Genomic DNA, 17195 nt, shown 5'->3' on the forward strand with positions numbered 1-17195 from the left:
GTGAACTTTGTGTCAGACAAACCTCAGCGATATTGAGAAAGATTTCTCTGAAATTTCCACATTCTTGACAAGAACTTTCCCAGAAATGGGGAAGATCTCGATGATTGATGATGGAGCAGTTTAGAACAGGAGCATGATTGCTTTGAGATGCTGGAAGTGGTGATGATTTTTAAAAAATCCACCAGTTCTCTGACGCTGAGACTGCTGCTCCCATGGAATCATTTTCTGGCAGCACCATCTTGTGGTTTGCACAGCCCATAAATTTTCAATTTATGTCTCCCATTCTCTAACCCTAACCCTTGCAGGATGCTCTAAGGCTTGTTATCCACGATGGAATCCTTCCAGCCACTGAAAACAACACCAAATCTGCTCACACTGGTGGCTGGAGCACTGCTGGGGATACAAAATCCCAAATCCCTCACTGAGCTATGGGAATGCACACTCCAATCAGCCCAGCTCCTTTTTCCAGGGGATTTTGGTACAACCACAGTGCGTGTGCCTGCTCCCAGCTGAGCTGTGGGGTTGGGCTGCCTTGGGTCACACCTCAGGCAGGTGATGAGGGCGTTGTGGTCACATCAGAGGGCTGGGATCAGCTAAAGGTTCTTTAGCCAGAGGGTGAAGGTTTCTGGTGACCTGAGGGAACGGCTGGAGCTGTGTCAGGGGAGGTTTAGGTTGGATTTTGGGAAAGGTTTTTCCCCCAGAGAGTTCTGGGGCACTGCCCAGGCTCCCCAGGGAATGAGAGCTCCCAGGAGGGTTTGGACAGCGCTGCCAGGGATGCACAGAGTGGGATTTTGGGGTGTCCGTGCAGGGCCAGGGGCTGGGCTGGATGATCCCTGTGGGTCCTTTCCTACTCAGGATATTCCTTGATTCCACGGCTGTCCTCAGGCTGGGGCAGGGGATGCCCAGCACGGGGAAAAGCCACTGTGCTGTGGGAGAGGAGCCGGGGGACGGGGAAAAGCCGGGGAAGGACCGGGAAAAGCGGCCAGGAAAAGGGTGGAGGACAGGGGAAGGACCGGAGGAAGGGCAAGGGGAAGATCGGGAGAAGAACTGGAGAAGGGCTGGAAGAACGACCGGGAAGGATCTGGGGATGGACCGGGGGGAAGAACCGGAGAAAGGACCTGGGGAAAGGCTGGAAGAAGGACGGGAGGAAGGTCCGGGAAGGCTCAGGGGAAAGGATCAGAGGGAGAACCGGGAAGGGTCGGGGGTAGAACCAGAGGAAGGATCAAAGGAAGAACCGGGGGAAGGTCCAAAGGAAGAACCGGGGGAAGGTCCAAAGGAAGCTCCGGGAAGGCTCGGGGACAGGATCAGAGGAAGCAGCGGGGACAGGATCAGAGGAAGCAGCGGGAGCAGGAGCAGAGGAAGCAGCGGGAGCAGAGGAAGCTCCGCCGCACTCGAGGGCCGGCTCAGAGGAAGCCTGGCGGCCAGGCTCGGAGGCAGGCTCAGGGACGGCCGGGCAGGTCGGTGCCGCCCCGGAAGGAAAGCAGGCAGGCACGGAGGCAGGCAGGAAGGGAGAAAGGAAGGAAAGCAGGCCGGCAGGAAGGGAGAAAGGAAGGAAAGCAGGCGGGCAGGGAGGCAGGCAGGCAGGGAGAAAGGAAGGAAAGCAGGCCGGCAGGCAGGCAGGCAGGCACCGTGCCGCAGCCATGGTGGTGCTGAGCGCGGCGCGCTGGGTGCGCAGCCGCCTCTCGGATCGCTTCTGGAGGGTGCAGGAGGTGCTCAAGTACGCGCGGGTGAGTGCGGGGTCCCCGGCGCTGTCCCCGCATCCCCCGGCACTGCCGTGTGCCCCGGGCACGGTCCCGGAGCCGGGAATGCCCCGTCCCTGCGGTGCTGGTGGGGCTTTGGAGCAGCCGGAGGGGTCCCTGCCCATGCAGGGGTGGCACCGGGTGCGCTCGGAGCTCCCTTTCCCACCCGAACCGTTCTGGGCTTTTCTCGTGCTGTAAAGTGAGCTGTGTTTCGCTAAATACAGCTGGGCTGGTTGTGTTTCCTTTTGAGTGTTTTTTCTTTGTTTGTTTTACTGGGCAAAGAAAAAATTAACCTTGTTCTCAAGGACTTCTGCCGGAGTGCAAGCTGCTGTGCCGAGGCTAGGGATGAACCTTTCTCAAGGGCATCCTAAGCATTATGATAAAATTCTTAAAATTACATCTTGCTGTAATACTGAGATAGAAAATGTTGATAAAAGATACAATATTTTGGTTTTGCACCAGTTATTTCTGGTGCAGTGCTGGCTGCTTTTTCCTGTTTTGCGTTAGATGGATGCCAGAGAACAAATTTAATTTTTTTTTTCTGTTTGATAAATGTTCCTGCCCCATCCCTGTGTTCATACAGACACAACAGAGGGGAGCTCAGGAATGAGAATAAGTGTGAATTCAGTGTTGGGTGAAAGCACTGCCCGTGATTTTGTAATTGCCTTTCCCACAGAAGCACAGCCTAAAGCGAGGCCTGGTGTTGCCTCTGCTAAACTGAGATTTTTCCACCCTTCTCCAACTCCTCAGCTTCAGATTTTTCATGAAAAAAATTATATTTCCATGCTATTATATTCCATATGATATTATATTCCATATATTTCTACAATAAAAAGAATATTTTCATTATATGCCAGCTGAAGGCTTAGGGCGTGAACCCTAAGGCCTTCACCCTTTGTGAAGGGTTCAGTGATTCTTATTATGCAGAACTGAGAATGCAAATGAGCTTTATTAGTGTTATATATTAAAATCCAATTAAATAGGACCATTCTGGGGTTTTTTTGCAGCATTTTCGTGGCAGGAAGAACCGCTGCTACAAGCTGGCAGTGAGGAGCGTCCGCAGGGCTTTCGTCAAGTCCACCAAGGCCAGGAGGGAGAAGAAGAGATTCCTCAGAGCGGTAAAGAGCAAAATGTTGGGTGGAAACATCAAAATGGGAGCCAGGCAGGAGTGAAACAGCTGCTTTTCTTACTCTGGGGGGGTTTCTTTTAAAACAATGAGTGAAAAGTTGGAGTTCAAAGCAGCGTTTTCTTGTGGGTCCCTTCCAGCTCAAGATATTCCATGAAAATATTATAATTTATATTTAATAAGTGTGAGCAGACCAGCGTGGCAAAGGGTTTATTTTAAAGTGTTTTATCATGCAATATATTGATTTTTATACCTTCAGCTCTGGATCACAAGGATTGAAGCAGCTTCCCTTGAACATGGTTTGAAGTACCCAGCCTTCATAAGCAACCTGGCCAAGGTAAGGATGTGGTTTGGAGGATAATTACTTACTAATTAGGGTGATGAAAGGCTTGTGAAAGCAGTTTCATCCACTTCAGGAATGAAGTTCTGCCCTACACTATTTTTCTTCCCTTTTATCCTGGTGAACATCGTGGCTCTACCTCATGTTCTGTCCTCAAAACTTATGAGATTTTTTAAATGCTTTTTTGTGGGCATTCAATGACAGCTGCTTTTCCTTCTGCTTCAAGAAATTTAAAAATACAAAGCTTGTGTGGGCAAAAACCCCAAAAACCTAAGAAATCCTTATTCTTTTCATTATAATTGTGATTTGGTGAGCGTGGAGAATGCAGAAACTTGGTGCCATTGTCCCTTGGTTTTAAAACATGCTGGGAATTTGTTTCAGTTTGGTGATTCTGTTTTAATTTGTTTGAGCCGAAATAGATGCTATGGATTAACCTGGCCTTGAGGCAAAATTAGAGATTTTTCTTCAGTTCTTGGTTTCTACCAGAAAAACTTCAGAGAAAATCAGAAAATAATTTTTACATGGTGGATTAATGAGACATCCATGGCCAGGGAGTGTCTGGCAGTCTTTAACAGCTCCAAATTGCACAGGGTAGAAAAAAGTTAATCTGCTTTAAGACCTCAGGTCTTAAGGCTTCAGAGTGTTTAATCATACTTAATGAAGGGTGTTTATATAAACAGTAAAGAGTGTTCATTATATTTAATAAAGGGTGTTCATGATATTTAATACATTTAATTTTATTTAATAATAAAATTTTACTATATTTAATAAAATCTATGTAACTTAAATGTATTTAAAACTAAGCATTGCAGTGTTTGTTCCTAAAAATCACAGTCCTTAACCAACAATTTTTTTCTTGCCTTTAGTCGCAGGTGGAGCTGAACAGGAAAGTTCTGGCTGACTTGGCCATTTATGAGCCAAAGACATTCAAATCCCTGGCAGCTTTGGCCCAGAGGAGGAGACAGGAAGGGTTCCTGGCTGCCCTGGGAGATGGAAAAGAACCAGAGGGGATATTTTCACGTATTGTGCACCACCACTATTGATATTAGAGCCTGTGTGAATGTTTTAGGAGCAGGGATTTGATTGTGAAGCAAACCTGTCGTGTGACTGCTGCTGAAAAATGGAAAATGTGGAACAAATCCTCTGAGGATCGTGTGCGTGTGAAGCTTCTCCTTGATGGCTTTTTCCCTGTGTTGTTGTCACTGAAACCTGTTAAATTAAAAGCACACTTCAAGGTTAGCAGTTAGGCCATACAGTGGCTTAATAAAGGTATTTTTTTGGTAACTGCTAGTAGAAAATAAACTTAATTTGTGTGGTGAATTCTGAATGGAGAGAACACTGGGATGGGAGGGAATGTTGACCCTCACAAGTGGAGCCTGGGAGTTAAGGATACACATAGTTTGTACTTCTAAAGATTTAATAAAGAGATTTTTATTGAAAACTGCTATGGGGAAACAATTTGTGTTAATTCTGGCACTTCATTGGGAAAATACAGCCGGCAGGATGTTGACCCTCACACACAGCCCCTGTGTTAAAGACACACATAAGAACTTTATCAAACTTATAAAGGTAATTTTTGGTAATTGCTGTGGAGAAACAATTTTTGTGGTGAGTTCTGGCAATGCACAGCAAAAAAATAGCTCAGAGTGTGAGGGAGATGTCAGCCCTCAGACACGAACCTCGACAACCCTCAGGTGAAGGACAAACATAGCCTGTTCTGTTAAGGACTTAATATTAAACATATTTTTGGTACAACATTTTGTTGGTAACTGCTAGAGGGAAACAATTAAACATGTTTTTGGTACAACATTTTGTTGGTAACTGCTAGAGGGAAACAATTTTTGTGGTGAAATTCTAGTGCTGCACGGGGAAAACCCAACCAGGGTGGGAGCGGCATGTTGGCCCTCGCACATGAACCTCGGCAGGCCCCAAGTTAAGGACACGCATTGTGTAGTTTTTTAGGGAGTTAACAAATATATTTAACTCGGTGAGCGCATAGTGTGGTTTTTTAGGGAGTTAGCAAAGATATTAAACTCGGTGAGCGCATAGTGTGGTGTTTAACGGAGTTAACAAAGATCTTAAACTCGGTGAGCGCTGCGCTCCAGCCCTTAACGCCCGTCCCGGGGCGGCCCCGGCTCTGAGGGTCCTGAGGGCCCCGCCCTGTCCGGATTCCCGGCCGCTGCGTCACCACGCCGCGCGCGGCCCGGGCGGCGTCTTGCGTCACGGTCCCTCAGCCAATCAGCGGCCGCGGCCCCGCCGCGCTCCGCCAATCAGCGTCGGGCGGATGCTGGAGGGGAAGGAGACGGAGCGCGGAGCCAGCGAGGCGGCGGCGGCACAAAATGGCGGCGGCAGCGGCAGCAGCGGGCGGCGGCCCCGCGGGCCCTCAGGCGGCCGGCGCGGCTCCCGCCCCGGTACCGGGTCCCGGCGCGGTGCTGATCGGCGACCGGCTGTATTCGGGCGTGCTGATTACGCTGGAGAACTGCCTACTGCCCGAGCACACGCTGCGTTTCACGCCGTCCATGAGCAGCGGCCTAGACCCCGACACCGAGACCGAGCTGCGCGTCACCGGCTGCGAGCTCATCCAGGCGGCCGGGATCCTGCTGCGACTGCCGCAGGTGGGGCTGGGCGCGGGCAGGAATGGGGCCAGGACTCAACAGGGGCTAGGCTGGGCTCTTCTTTGTGCGATTTCCCGGTTACCGGCCGGGCAGGCCCCGGGGCCTCCCCGCGGTTACCGGCCGGGCAGGCCGCGGGGCCGCCCGGTGTGCGGGGCTCGTTCGGGGCCGCCCGGTGCTCGGGGGTCGTTCCGGGCCGTTCCGGGCCGCTGGCTGCCGGAAGCCGGTGATGTCAGCGCCGCCCCCGCCGCCTCCGCGTGGGGATTGTGCAAAGGCGGATTTCCTAAGGCTCCTTTGCAGCCCTGGTGACCTCGGCGAGGTTTTTGTTTCCACGGAGAACTTCAGGCCAAACAGCCTCGTTGCTCTCTGAGCGTAAAACTTTCCAGGCTACCGAGCCTTAGCATATTCAAATGTATGCAAATCATGACGCGATTAGAGTGCTCCTCACTTTCCACGCCCAAAGAGCAAATATTTTTCTGACGTACTTTCATAACTTTGAATTTTATTGGATTCTTGGATTTTTCTTGCTTTTCATTATTAATTTAATAACTTGGAGCGTATTTTTCACATTTTTTATAAAAGAAAATTGGGGTTTGCTGTCTGTATTTGACTTGTAGGCAGTATTTAAGGCATTGCTAACATTTTGGGCAACTTGATTACTTTAGCAATTCTAGTTTTCTTTAGATACCATTAAGCTTCCTCCTATCTTCTAGATCTTAAATCTATTAAAAATTCTCTTTGGAATTGGTAATTTTGTTCATGGCTGCTGTGATTATCTCTTTTTTTAGGTGGCTATGGCTACAGGACAGGTGCTATTCCAGCGTTTCTTTTATACCAAGTCTTTTGTGAAGCATTCCATGGAGGTAAGAGGGCATTAAATGACATTTGTTGCCATATTTATCTTCTGATCTCTCTTGGCAAGCTGTTATCTGAGATGTGATCAGTGTTAGGAACTAGTCTGGAGTTTATAGTTATAGAGAAACATGATTTTACAAAGCTATTTAATAGTGATTTTTGTCAAATATTTGGTATTTTCTTATTTTACCATGTTTTTTCCCCCTCCTTAAGCTGTTGTATGAGCTCGGTTCCTGAAGAGGAAATGAAATATAGAAAATATTCTATTTTGTGCTCATTTTTCAGCATGTTTCCATGGCCTGTGTCCATCTGGCATCCAAAATTGAGGAAGCCCCCAGACGCATTCGGGATGTGATCAATGTGTTCCATCGCCTCAGGCACCTGAGGGAGAAAAAGTAAGCTGAGAATTCAGAATTGTCTGAACTATCTGTGTTGTATTTAAATTATTAAACTTCACAACAGCATCATTCCCCGTTTCATAAATCAGGGATAATTTCAGAGTGATCTCATGAAGCGAGCTGACCTGTTTTAATACATCAATAGTTTTGATGTTCTAAATAATGATTTTTATTATTATTATTTTTATACAACTCAACCTGAGTTTTCTTAAGGGTTAAGATGATAATCTTGTGAGTTTGACCTTGTCTTGCAGAAAACCTGTGCCTCTAATATTGGATCAAGAATATGTGAACTTGAAGAATCAGATAATTAAGGCAGAAAGAAGAGTGTTGAAGGAGTTGGGATTTTGTGTTCACGTGAAGCACCCTCATAAGGTTTGTACTTTTATAAATTCACTCCATAACCAAGGTTTTGTGTTCTGTAAAGCTTTGAGGAGGCTGCCTGGGAGCTCTGTGGACTGCACATGATGATCAGTGAACTCAGTGAGATTTAGTTTCTTACCATCCTGATGTTTTCTTTCTCATTTAAGAGACTCTTACTAATTGGTCTCGTATCACTGCTGAGTGACGGCGAGGTGGATGCAGGTGCTCATTATTCGTGGAAGGCAAATTGGATCAGTAGGTAGCTGTGGTGGTAGAAAACATCACCTCAATTTAGATTCCCCTGAGCAGGGAGGAATTTGGAGGCCTGGGGTTGTCGTGGTCACTCCTGCTGGGAACGTGCTGAGGTATTAAAGATCTGGGAGCCACTTTGGAGTGTGTTAAAACCACGCTCAGGCTTGGCTAGAACTGAGGCAAGGCTCAATAGAGAAGGAACAAGTGTCAGAGTGGATGATACTTGAAAGATACAATTGCCTCAAATGTTTAAATTGTGCCTTAAGTGGTAAAAGAACTTGTATTTCTGTGCCAGCACAATTCGGGCTCTTGCTCTTTTCTCCTCTAAAAACCTCCTGTTCAGAGCTGCCTTTTTGAGCTTCTTGACATTCAGAATTTCCTTTTGTCACCCAGCCCAGAGGGCAGCTGTAGTTTGTTTTTTGGGGTGAATTCTGCCATTATCCTTCCTTTCTGCAGCCTTGTTTTCCTTCCAAACTTGAGGAAAACCCCTCAGAGCTGAACAAACCCTGGCACAGTGTTAGATCTGTTCTCTGCAAGCACTGCCAACTTCCCTCACTGCTGATTGCACCAGGCTGCAGCTAAAACAAGGCTTTGCGAGGCTTGTAGGAGAACAAAATCCCTAAATCAAAATCCCTCAATGAAAATCCATCCACAAAATCCCTCAATGAAAATCCATCCACAAAATCCCTCAATGAAAATCCATCCACAAAATCCCTCAATGAAAATCCATCCACAACATCCCTAAACCAAACCCAGGTGTGGAGACAAGGCCTGGCTGAGTAGCAGGACAGAAGGGCTCAGAAGGTCAGAGCTGGTGTGGATAAACGCTGGGGATGGTGCAAACACTTGATGTGGAGTGTTTTAGGCCTTGAAAGAGGATCACAGATGCCTCATGGATGTCCCTCTGAAGTAAGCAGGTGGCTCTCCAGATGCTGGTTAATAACTCAATGACCCATATCTTCCAGATAATCGTTATGTACCTTCAGGTATTAGAATGTGAACGTAACCAACACCTGGTCCAGACCTCATGGTAAGTTGATTTTCTTTGTTCTAAGAGACCAGAAGGGGCAGTAGCAGAAATATGTCACTTGAGGCACTGGGCAGGATTGCTCAGCAGTGCTTGGGGCCACCCCAGACAGCTCCACTGTCCTTGGTGTGCCCCAAAGTACTTCCCAAAAGTTGAGCGGCCTCTTAAGTTCGAGGCAGTGTTTTAATGGTAAGGTAGCTTTCCACCCTGACTCCTCACTTCCCTCCTCTCTGCTCTCACTTTCCAACTGAAGGGAAAAGCTTGGGTGGGTTTAGAGTTGTTCCCATGGGGGTTTTCTTCAGGGAAAACTTGGGTGTAATTCGAGTTTGTTCCCAGTGCTGGGAAATGGCTTTTCCCAGGGCCTGAGTTTGATTTCAGGTGTATCTAAACCTCAGCACAGATAAATTTCTGTTATCTATGTGGATAATGCAAGATGTCAGCTTCTAAGAGTGGATAGATGGATAGCCTGGATTCATATTTGCTAAGAAATGTTCTCTGCCTTATTGCTCTCATTTAATAAATATTTACTCGGGGGTGGGAAGCTTCTGTAAAATTCCACGTCTTAAACTTTACCAAATAATACTTTTTTAACAATAAAAAAAAAAACCAACAAAAAACCACCTTTAGTGAATCCAAAGACCATATTTCTGCTGACTGAACTGTCTGGTACTGTGAGCTGTGTGTAGAGAACCAGTTTTGACTTTTCTTTTCTGTACTCTTTTGATCAAAGGGTAGCCTCTGAGGGTAAGTGACTAAGACTTCTCCTCTGCTGCCCATGGTGCAGGGATAGCTGCCGTCTTCAGTCAACCCAAAGCTCTCCAAAGAGAAGGCTGGCTCTAGACAGGTGGTATATACATGATAGTAGAGTAACTGGCCAACTGCTTCTTGTGCTTCTATTTTTTATTTTTTTTATTTTTACTCTGCATTTTTTGATTGTTTGTATATTTGATAACCTGAGCGTTGAAGTTCTGAATTAATTTTTTTTTTTCCAAAATGTTCTATTTCTCTTTAACTGTTATAAATGTGGTGTGTTGCTTATATGATAAAGTGAATTAAGGTGGGGTTTAAAGCTTTAAAAGGGATGAATTAACAACAGAAAAATGAATAGTTTGAAGATACAATTATCTCAAATGTTTAAATGAAAAAACCAGTACGTGTGTGAAGCTTGGAGACAAAATGTGATATTTAGAGACACTTCCCAGAAGCATTGCATGGAGCAGTGGAATGGGATTTTGGACTGCCAGGAATGTGCTGGTTATGGAAGGAGGGGAGGGGAAGGGCAGGGAGGGAATGACCCCAGTTGGAGAGGGGTCAGATGTTACAATAACACATCTGTGTGCTCGTGTTTGGTGCTTCCAGTACCCAAAAACTGCTGGGTATCCGGTGTCGTTGGTTTTTGAAATGTGCATTTTTCCAACATGACCTTTTTCTTAAGCTATTGTGACAAGGATTCATTTCCTCCTGTGTCTGACTGAGCCCACAGGGAAGATGTGCAGAGGCCAAACTTGGAAGCTGGTGTGGTTCTCAATTTGGCAAGTCAGGAAAAAAAAGCTTTGTAGCTTCCAGATGTTCAAAGTCAACCTTGCCTTTAGAATTCCTTTGGCCAAAAGGTTTGTGCTCTCTTTGTCGTGGGACAACAGCAAGTTTAGGAGTTCCTTTCTCCCCCAAAGATGAGCTGATGGCCAGTGTTGCTTTTTTGGGGCAGCAGTTGCTGTTTGTGTAAACAATAATTGAGGACAGGTGGGAGTTGGAAACTCCTGGGATTCCAATCCCTCCTCTCTGTCCTTGTAAACCTTGCAGGTGCCCGTGGTCTCTGCTTTGGATACCTTGGGGGTCAGTGAATCCTTGTATGTTGGGTACCCACATGGTTAATTATTATTTAAAGTATTATTTTAAGGACTTTTATGATGTCTGGTTTTAGTTTTTCTCATCTGATATTTTATTGACATATGTGCTCTCAAGTCTAGATCTTCTAAAGCACATCAGCTGACAGATTCACAGGAATTGACTTTGTGTATTTAAGATTTAACAACAAATAATGCTTAATTGTACTGACTGGAATATGTGCAATATTTTACAGTTTTCTCATTCTGTGAATATTCATTTTAAGCAACCTTACTGAAATGGGACAATTTGGAAACCTTATTTCATGTGCCAAAGAGGAGATCTGCCTGAATTCTGACTGTTCTCCTGAACTGATCTTCCCAAACACCCTGATTTCTCCTATGGCTGACTTTTTGCATCAAAAAGAATTCGGTTCTGGATGGAAATGGACCCTTAAACCCCCCTGGGAGTTGAGCTGTGCTGAAGAGGACTGCATTTCATGGGAGAACTGCTCCAGGAGCTGCAGCTTTTACCACACACCTGGTTCTGCCCTATTGCAGGGGGACATGTGAACCTAAAATTCTATATCTGAGTATTTCTGAGCACACTGAATGTTGTCTTGGTGAAAAGAACTTGTTTATTGCATGAGAGCAGGCCAGTAGAGATCCAGCAGCAAAAGTGAAGTTAAAATTGGTTCTCTTCTCACCACTGAATTTTCAGCAGTCAGACTTTGTTTCTGTCACACATCCCTCCCCTTGAGGGATTTAATTTTAGTTATTTCTTTGATTTTTTTCTTGTAGTAAAATCATTCAGCTTCTCTTTAGATTTACAGGAATATAATGTTGAAGTCTAGTAACTGAATGCAGAAAGAAATAGCCCTTGTAGAAGTAAAACCAAGTCAAAAACCCAAAAACAGAGCCCCAAGGAGCTTTGCAGTGCTTTGCAACCTCCTGCTCTCCTGTTTTTCAGGAACTACATGAACGACAGCCTGAGAACTGATGTGTTTGTGAGGTTCCAGCCAGAGAGCATTGCCTGTGCCTGCATTTACCTGGCAGCCAGGACACTGGAGGTGAGCCACACTTCCATGGATTTGGGGTTTTTTTTTCAAGTCTTTTTAACAGGAGGAGAAATCTGAGCTTTGTCTGCGTCTCCCTTTCAGATCCCTCTTCCAAATCGCCCACATTGGTTTTTACTGTTTGGAGCGACAGAGGAAGAAATTCAAGAAATCTGCTTAAAAATCTTGCAGCTCTACACGAGGAAAAAGGTTTGGTTCTTTTTCACGTTGGGAGCCCTCAGTGAAGGCTGCAGGAGTTGGGAAATTTTGAGCTCTTTTAAAACCACAGCTGGAAGTGAACAAAGAGCAGTCACTGCCTGGGACTCTTTGGATTCTCATTCCCCTCCCTGGGAGTGGGTAAGCAGGAAATTCAGCTCTCACAAGCAGTGCTCCTGTGTTCACAGGTGGATTTATCTGATCTGGAAAGTAAAATAGAAAAGAAGAAATTGGCTATTGAAGAGGCAAAAGCACAAGCTAAAGGTCTGGTACCTGAGGGAGTTCCAAGCTTGGATAACACATCGGGATTTTCCCCTATCCCAAAAAATGGTAAATAGTGGATAACTCATTTTTACTAACTCTTTTTCACATCTTTCATGTATATTTACCCTTTTGGGAAGCTTTTACAAGGGTGGTTTGGAGTTTGTTGGGGATTTTTTTAAGATGGCTCCTAACACCACTCAACTGGCAGGGTTTGAATAGCAGTGTAGCTTTGTGATTTCTTGAATCAGATAAAAGCTAAAATCAAATTAGTCTGAAATTAAGACTAGTTTAAACCCATACAGGCCAGGGGCTTGTTTTTATGTGGATTTGGCAATAAACTCAAATCCTTGCCCCTGGCATGTTGTGTTGATGCAATATTGAAGCAGAGGTGCTCTGGCAGGGGTAACATTTTGGGATGTTGGGTGAGGAATTTGTTGGTTCAAGTTTCCAGTCTGGTGCAGTCTCACCTAGAAGACAACATTCACCATCTTCTTCCCCAGTTTACCTTTCAAACCATGCTGAATAATTGGCAAGGAAAGGAGGGTGGTTTTCTGCCTTTTCTTGCAGTGACTTCAGTACTTTGGCAGAAATGTTTCAGGTGAATTTCTGCTCTCTGTGAACTTGCTGAGATCTGCTTGTGGGTGGGTGTGTGTGCAGAGCCCAGCTGTGAGCTCTGCCTGGTGCAGACTTGGGGTGAGAGGAGCCTCAAGTCCTTTCAGGTACTTCCCAAAGAGGTGACAAAGGCTTCTTCTTGCAGAGTCTCCAAAAGAGGTGAAAGGAAATAAACCCTCACCCCTACCTGTGCAGGCCATGAAGAATGCCAAAAGGAAAACAGAGGGAGCGAAGAGAACCAGCTCCAACAGCCCAGTCAATGGGTAAGGTTTGATAAGGAAACAGCTGATTTTTATCCCATGAGTCTTTAAAACAAAATAACTGAGTGTTCTTTGTGTCTGGCAGTGTCCAGAAAGGAAGAGAGAGCAGGAGTCGAAGTGGAAGCAGAGATCAGAGTTACTCAAGGTCCCCATCGAGGTCTGCATCCCCCAAGCACAGGTAGGGTGTGCTCCCAGTGCCAGCTGTGATAATCCATCACCAGGAGCCTGAGGGGACCCTGTAGGGTGTGCTCCCAGTGCCAGCTGTGATAATCCATTACCAGGAGGCTGAGGGGACCCTGTAGGGTGTGCTCCCAGTGCCTCCAGTCTGATTTCCCAGTGCCAGCTGTGATAATCCATCACCAGGAGGCTGAGGGGACCCAGCAGTGTTTGCTGCTGCTGCTGGAGCTCCAGAGTGAGTCCAGCTGTGGCTGTTCACAGTGTCACTGGAACTGGAGTTCCTGAAAATCAGCATTTTTACTGTAGCCAGGTGGAAGTTCAGGACACAAGATGAGTTCTCATGGGAGAACAGCAAAATGCAGAAGGACATTCTTAAAATTCAAAATGTAGAAGGGCGGTCTTAAAATTCAAAATGCAGAAGGAAGGTCTTAAAATTCCAAATATATATACAGAAAATTCAAAATACAGAAGGGCATTCTTAAAATTCAAAATGCAGAAGGAAGGTCTTAAAATTCCAAATATATATACAGAAAATTCAAAATACAGAAGGGCATTCTTAAAATTCAAAATGCAGAAGGAAGGTCTTAAAATTCCAAATATATATACAGAAAATTCAAAATACAGAAGGGCATTCTTAAAATTCAAAATGCAGAAGGAAGGTCTTAAAATTCAAAATGCTGAAGGGCATTTTTAAAATTCCAAATATAGAAGGACGCTTTTAAAGTTCCACATATAGAAGGATGTTTTTAAAATTCAAAATGCAGAAGGGTGGTCTTCAAATTCCAAATATAGAAGGACATTCTTCAAATTCAAAGTACAGCAGGATGTTCTTCAAATTCAAGGAAACAGCAAAATGAGGAAGGACATTCTTCAAATTGAAGGGAATAGCAGAATACGGAAGGACATTCTTGAAATGCAAAATACGGAAGGACATTCTTCCAATTCAAAATGAGGAGGGAAGGTCTTAAAATCCAAGAAAGCAGCAAAATCCAGAATGAAGTTGTTCAAATGGAAGCAAGCCACGTTTGCTCTGTTTTCTCCTTGCAGGAAGAGCGAGAGCTACTCCACGTCCAGCGGCTCCAAGTCCCAGAGCCGCTCGCGGAGCCGCAGCGATTCCCCCCCGAGGCAGCTCAACCACAGCTCTGCCTACAAGGGCTCCAAGGGCCGCGGCTACAAGAAATCCAAGGACTACAGCAAGTACCAGGGGGGGCACAAGGGCCGCAGGTCCCGCTCCAGGAGCTCGTCCCGCTCCCGCAGCCGCTCCCGCGAGCGCCCCGAGCACGCGGGCAAGTACAAGAAGAAGGGACAGGGACACTACTACCGCAACCACCGGCACGAGAGAGCCCGCTCCTACGAGAGAGGGCACCGCTACGACAGGGACAGGGACAGAGAGAGGGACAGGGAGCACCCCGGGCACAGCCGGCACCGCCGGTGAGACACACACAGACAGAGAGAGCAGCCTGGGCACAGCCAGTGAGAGACAGACAGACAGAGAGAGCAGCCTGGGCACAGCCAGTGAGAGACAGACAGACAGAGAGAGCAGCCTGGGCACAGCTGGTGAGAGACAGACAGGCAGAGAGAGCAGCCTGGGCACAGCCAGTGAGAGACAGACAGGCAGAGAGAGCAGCCTGGGCACAGCTGGTGAGAGACAGACAGGCAGAGAGAGCAGCCTGGGCACAGCTGGCACCGCCGGTGAGACACACACAGACAGAGCAGCCTGGGCACAGCTGGTGAGAGACAGAGAGAGCAGCCCGGGCACAGCCAGCACTGCTGGTGAGAGACACAAACAGACAGACAGAGAGCAGCCTGGGCACAGCCAGCACTGCTGGTGAGAGACAGAGAGCAGCCCAGGTACAGCCGGCACTGCTGGTGAGACACAGAGACAGACAGAGAGCAGCCCGGGCACAGCCAGTGACAGACAGACAGAGAGCAGCCCGGGCACAGCCAGTGACAGACAGACAAAGAGCAGCCCGGGCACAGCCGCTGAGCCCCGCTGCTGCTCCCGGGGGGATTCTCACTGGTGAGCCCTGCCAGGGCTGCTTCCCAAGAGGATTCCTGCCCAGGGCTGCTTCCTGAGGGAATTCCTGCTGGTGAGCCCCAGGAGCTACTTCCCAGAGGGAATTCCTCCTGGTGAGCCAGGGCTGCTTCCTGGAATTCCCAGAGGGAATTCCCTCTGGTGAGCTGGGGGTGCTTCCTGAGGGAATTCCCTCTGGTGAGGTGGGTGGTTCCTGAGGGAATTCCCTCTGGTGAGCTGGGTGCTTCCTGAGGGAATTCCCTCTGGTGAGGTGGGTGGTTCCTGAGGGAATTCCCTCTGGTGAGCTGGGTGCTTCCTGAGGGAATTCCCTCTGGTGAGCTGGGGGTGGTTCCTGAGGGAATTCCCTCTGGTGAGCTGGGGTGCTTCCTGAGGGAATTCCCTCTGGTGAGCTGGGTGCTTCCTGAGGGAATTCCCTCTGGTGAGCTGGGGGTGGTTCCTGAGGGAATTCCCTCTGGTGAGCTGGGTGCTTCCTGAGGGAATTCCCTCTGGTGAGCTGGGGGTGCTTTCTGAGGGAATTCCCTCTGGTGAGCTGGGTGCTTCCTGAGGGAATTCCCTCTGGTGAGCTGGGTGCTTCCTGAGGGAATTCCCTCTGGTGAGCTGGGTGCTTCCTGAGGGAATTCCCTCTGGCACCACGGGCACAGAGCTGGGGGCTGCTTCCCAAGGGAATGCCCAGCAGGGCTGCTTGCTGAGGGATTTCCTCCAGCAGCCAGGCACAGTTGGTGAGATGGGGCTGCTTCCCTTGGGAATTGCCTCTGGCACCACTGGTGAACCAGGGCTAATTCCCTCTGCCAGCAGAGCTCATTCCCCATGGCTTGTGCAGGGTTAATCTGGCTCCTGAGCCAGCAGTTTGTGCCCATCCCTGAATCCAAAGGAAAGATTGACAGATGATGTCAGCAGTGCCACTGTCACCCTCCCAGGGCGCTCCTGTCCTGCTGCTCAGGATTCCCATCCCAGGGCAGTGCCTGGCCCTGCAGGCTGCCCATCCTTGGAATGCTGTGCCCAGCAGCTCTTCCCTGTGGGGCTGGAAAGCTCCTCAGCCCCCCAGGAGTGGTTTGGTGCTACCAATGCCCTCTTTTCATGCTGGCTCGGTGATGTTGTACAGGTGGGAGGTGATTTTTTGTTTTTTAGTCCTGTTGCCTATATTAGGTTCTCTGTGTATATATATATATTTTGCAGTGTTCCAGTATGGGAAAATGGCCTTCCTAGCCTTTACACTTTACCCACAATGTAAATAAGCATTTGTTTAATACAGGTGAAGATACATACAGAAAAATTCAAAAAACTTGAATTCTATAAAAAAAAAAAAGACTTGTGTAGAAAATTCTGATAAATGTGAAAGTATTTAGCTCTGTGCATTGAGAGTAGAATATTTTTATCTGTGCAATGCTGTGTGCAGGCCACCAGCTCAGAAGACATTTCCTATATATCCATTTGAAGTGGTTGAAAATTCTTGACTCAGGATCTTTGACACTCTGAAGAATTGGTAGTTTGTCAGTCTGCATGCTTGATGAACAGAGCAATTAAAAACCCAATTAGCAGAGCCCCACAGCCCAGTAGTATCAGTTCTAGTGGTATATCTGAGCTGTTACTCTTATGCTCCCTAATTTCATTAAAGTATTTGATTTTCTATTACATTCACTCGAGTTTCTTATGAGCTACACCACTTGTGCCTACTCATAAGGAAAGAAATTGCTGCAAAATGAAGAAGATTTTTAAACTGTAATAGATTCAAGACTTGGAATTCAATCCCCATTCCCTTAAAGGCAGGAATTTTGGGCACCAAACACAGAATCACCCAATCCACAAAGATTTGAGGTGGGAAGTGCATTTCTGTGACTTCTGGAGTAGCTGGCAGGTCCCAGCTGAGATTCCTGAGCTGTGTTTGCTCACCTGGACAAGGAGGAAGAGCTGGGCTTGAGGAGAATCCCATCCCTTGGGCTTTGGGCCTCTTTTTGGGGGCTAAAAATGTTGGGGTGGCTGAACATCTGGGGTGGGTTTGCTGGGACATTGAGGGGTGAATATCTGGGGTGGGTTTGCTGGG

General features: G+C 47.2%; 2 protein-coding genes across 9 annotated transcripts; both read left to right on the forward strand.

The window, feature by feature from the left end:
* The first annotated feature begins 1287 nt into the window (after positions 1–1287).
* Positions 1288–4650, forward strand: MRPL20 (mitochondrial ribosomal protein L20). Of its 3 annotated transcripts, none has more exons than XM_066563804.1 (5): positions 1288–1484; positions 1613–1727; positions 2747–2857; positions 3125–3202; positions 4072–4650. In XM_066563804.1, the coding sequence occupies exons 2-5, from the start codon at positions 1641–1643 to the stop codon at positions 4246–4248; spliced, it is 453 nt and encodes a 150-aa protein (XP_066419901.1). In that variant the 5' UTR covers positions 1288–1484; positions 1613–1640; the 3' UTR covers positions 4249–4650. The 3 variants fall into 3 exon arrangements, with proteins under 3 accessions (XP_066419901.1, XP_066419903.1, XP_066419902.1); XM_066563806.1 differs by having other exon boundaries at positions 1483–1572; positions 1621–1727; XM_066563805.1 differs by lacking the exon at positions 1288–1484.
* An 894-nt stretch (positions 4651–5544) lies between these two features.
* CCNL2 (cyclin L2) lies at positions 5545–16786 on the forward strand. Of its 6 annotated transcripts, none has more exons than XR_010784845.1 (12): positions 5545–5820; positions 6606–6680; positions 6958–7067; positions 7325–7445; positions 8651–8715; positions 11506–11605; positions 11696–11800; positions 11995–12136; positions 12828–12945; positions 13028–13120; positions 14167–15336; positions 15371–16786. XR_010784845.1 is itself a non-coding variant. In XM_066563801.1 (11 exons), the coding sequence occupies exons 1-11, from the start codon at positions 5545–5547 to the stop codon at positions 14552–14554; spliced, it is 1593 nt and encodes a 530-aa protein (XP_066419898.1). In that variant the 3' UTR covers positions 14555–16786. The 6 variants fall into 6 exon arrangements, 3 of the variants coding, with proteins under 3 accessions (XP_066419898.1, XP_066419900.1, XP_066419899.1); XR_010784846.1 differs by having other exon boundaries at positions 15439–16786; XM_066563801.1 differs by having other exon boundaries at positions 14167–16786.
* The last annotated feature ends 409 nt before the right edge of the window (positions 16787–17195 follow it).

Source organism: Molothrus aeneus, chromosome 21, assembly GCF_037042795.1.
Source record: "Molothrus aeneus isolate 106 chromosome 21, BPBGC_Maene_1.0, whole genome shotgun sequence".
NCBI lineage: Eukaryota > Metazoa > Chordata > Aves > Passeriformes > Icteridae > Molothrus > Molothrus aeneus.

Coding starts and splice junctions, on each gene's coding strand:
- MRPL20 (XM_066563804.1), top strand. CDS start 1,641: ATGGTGGTGCTGAGCGCGGCGCGCTGGGTGCGCAGCCGCCTCTCGGAT. Junction 2,858..3,124: donor AGAAGAGATTCCTCAGAGCG/GTAAAGAGCAAA, acceptor TTATACCTTCAG/CTCTGGATCACAAGGATTGA. Junction 3,203..4,071: donor TCATAAGCAACCTGGCCAAG/GTAAGGATGTGG, acceptor TCTTGCCTTTAG/TCGCAGGTGGAGCTGAACAG.
- CCNL2 (XM_066563801.1), top strand. CDS start 5,545: ATGGCGGCGGCAGCGGCAGCAGCGGGCGGCGGCCCCGCGGGCCCTCAG. Junction 11,801..11,994: donor AGCTCTACACGAGGAAAAAG/GTTTGGTTCTTT, acceptor CTGTGTTCACAG/GTGGATTTATCTGATCTGGA. Junction 13,121..14,166: donor TCTGCATCCCCCAAGCACAG/GTAGGGTGTGCT, acceptor TTCTCCTTGCAG/GAAGAGCGAGAGCTACTCCA.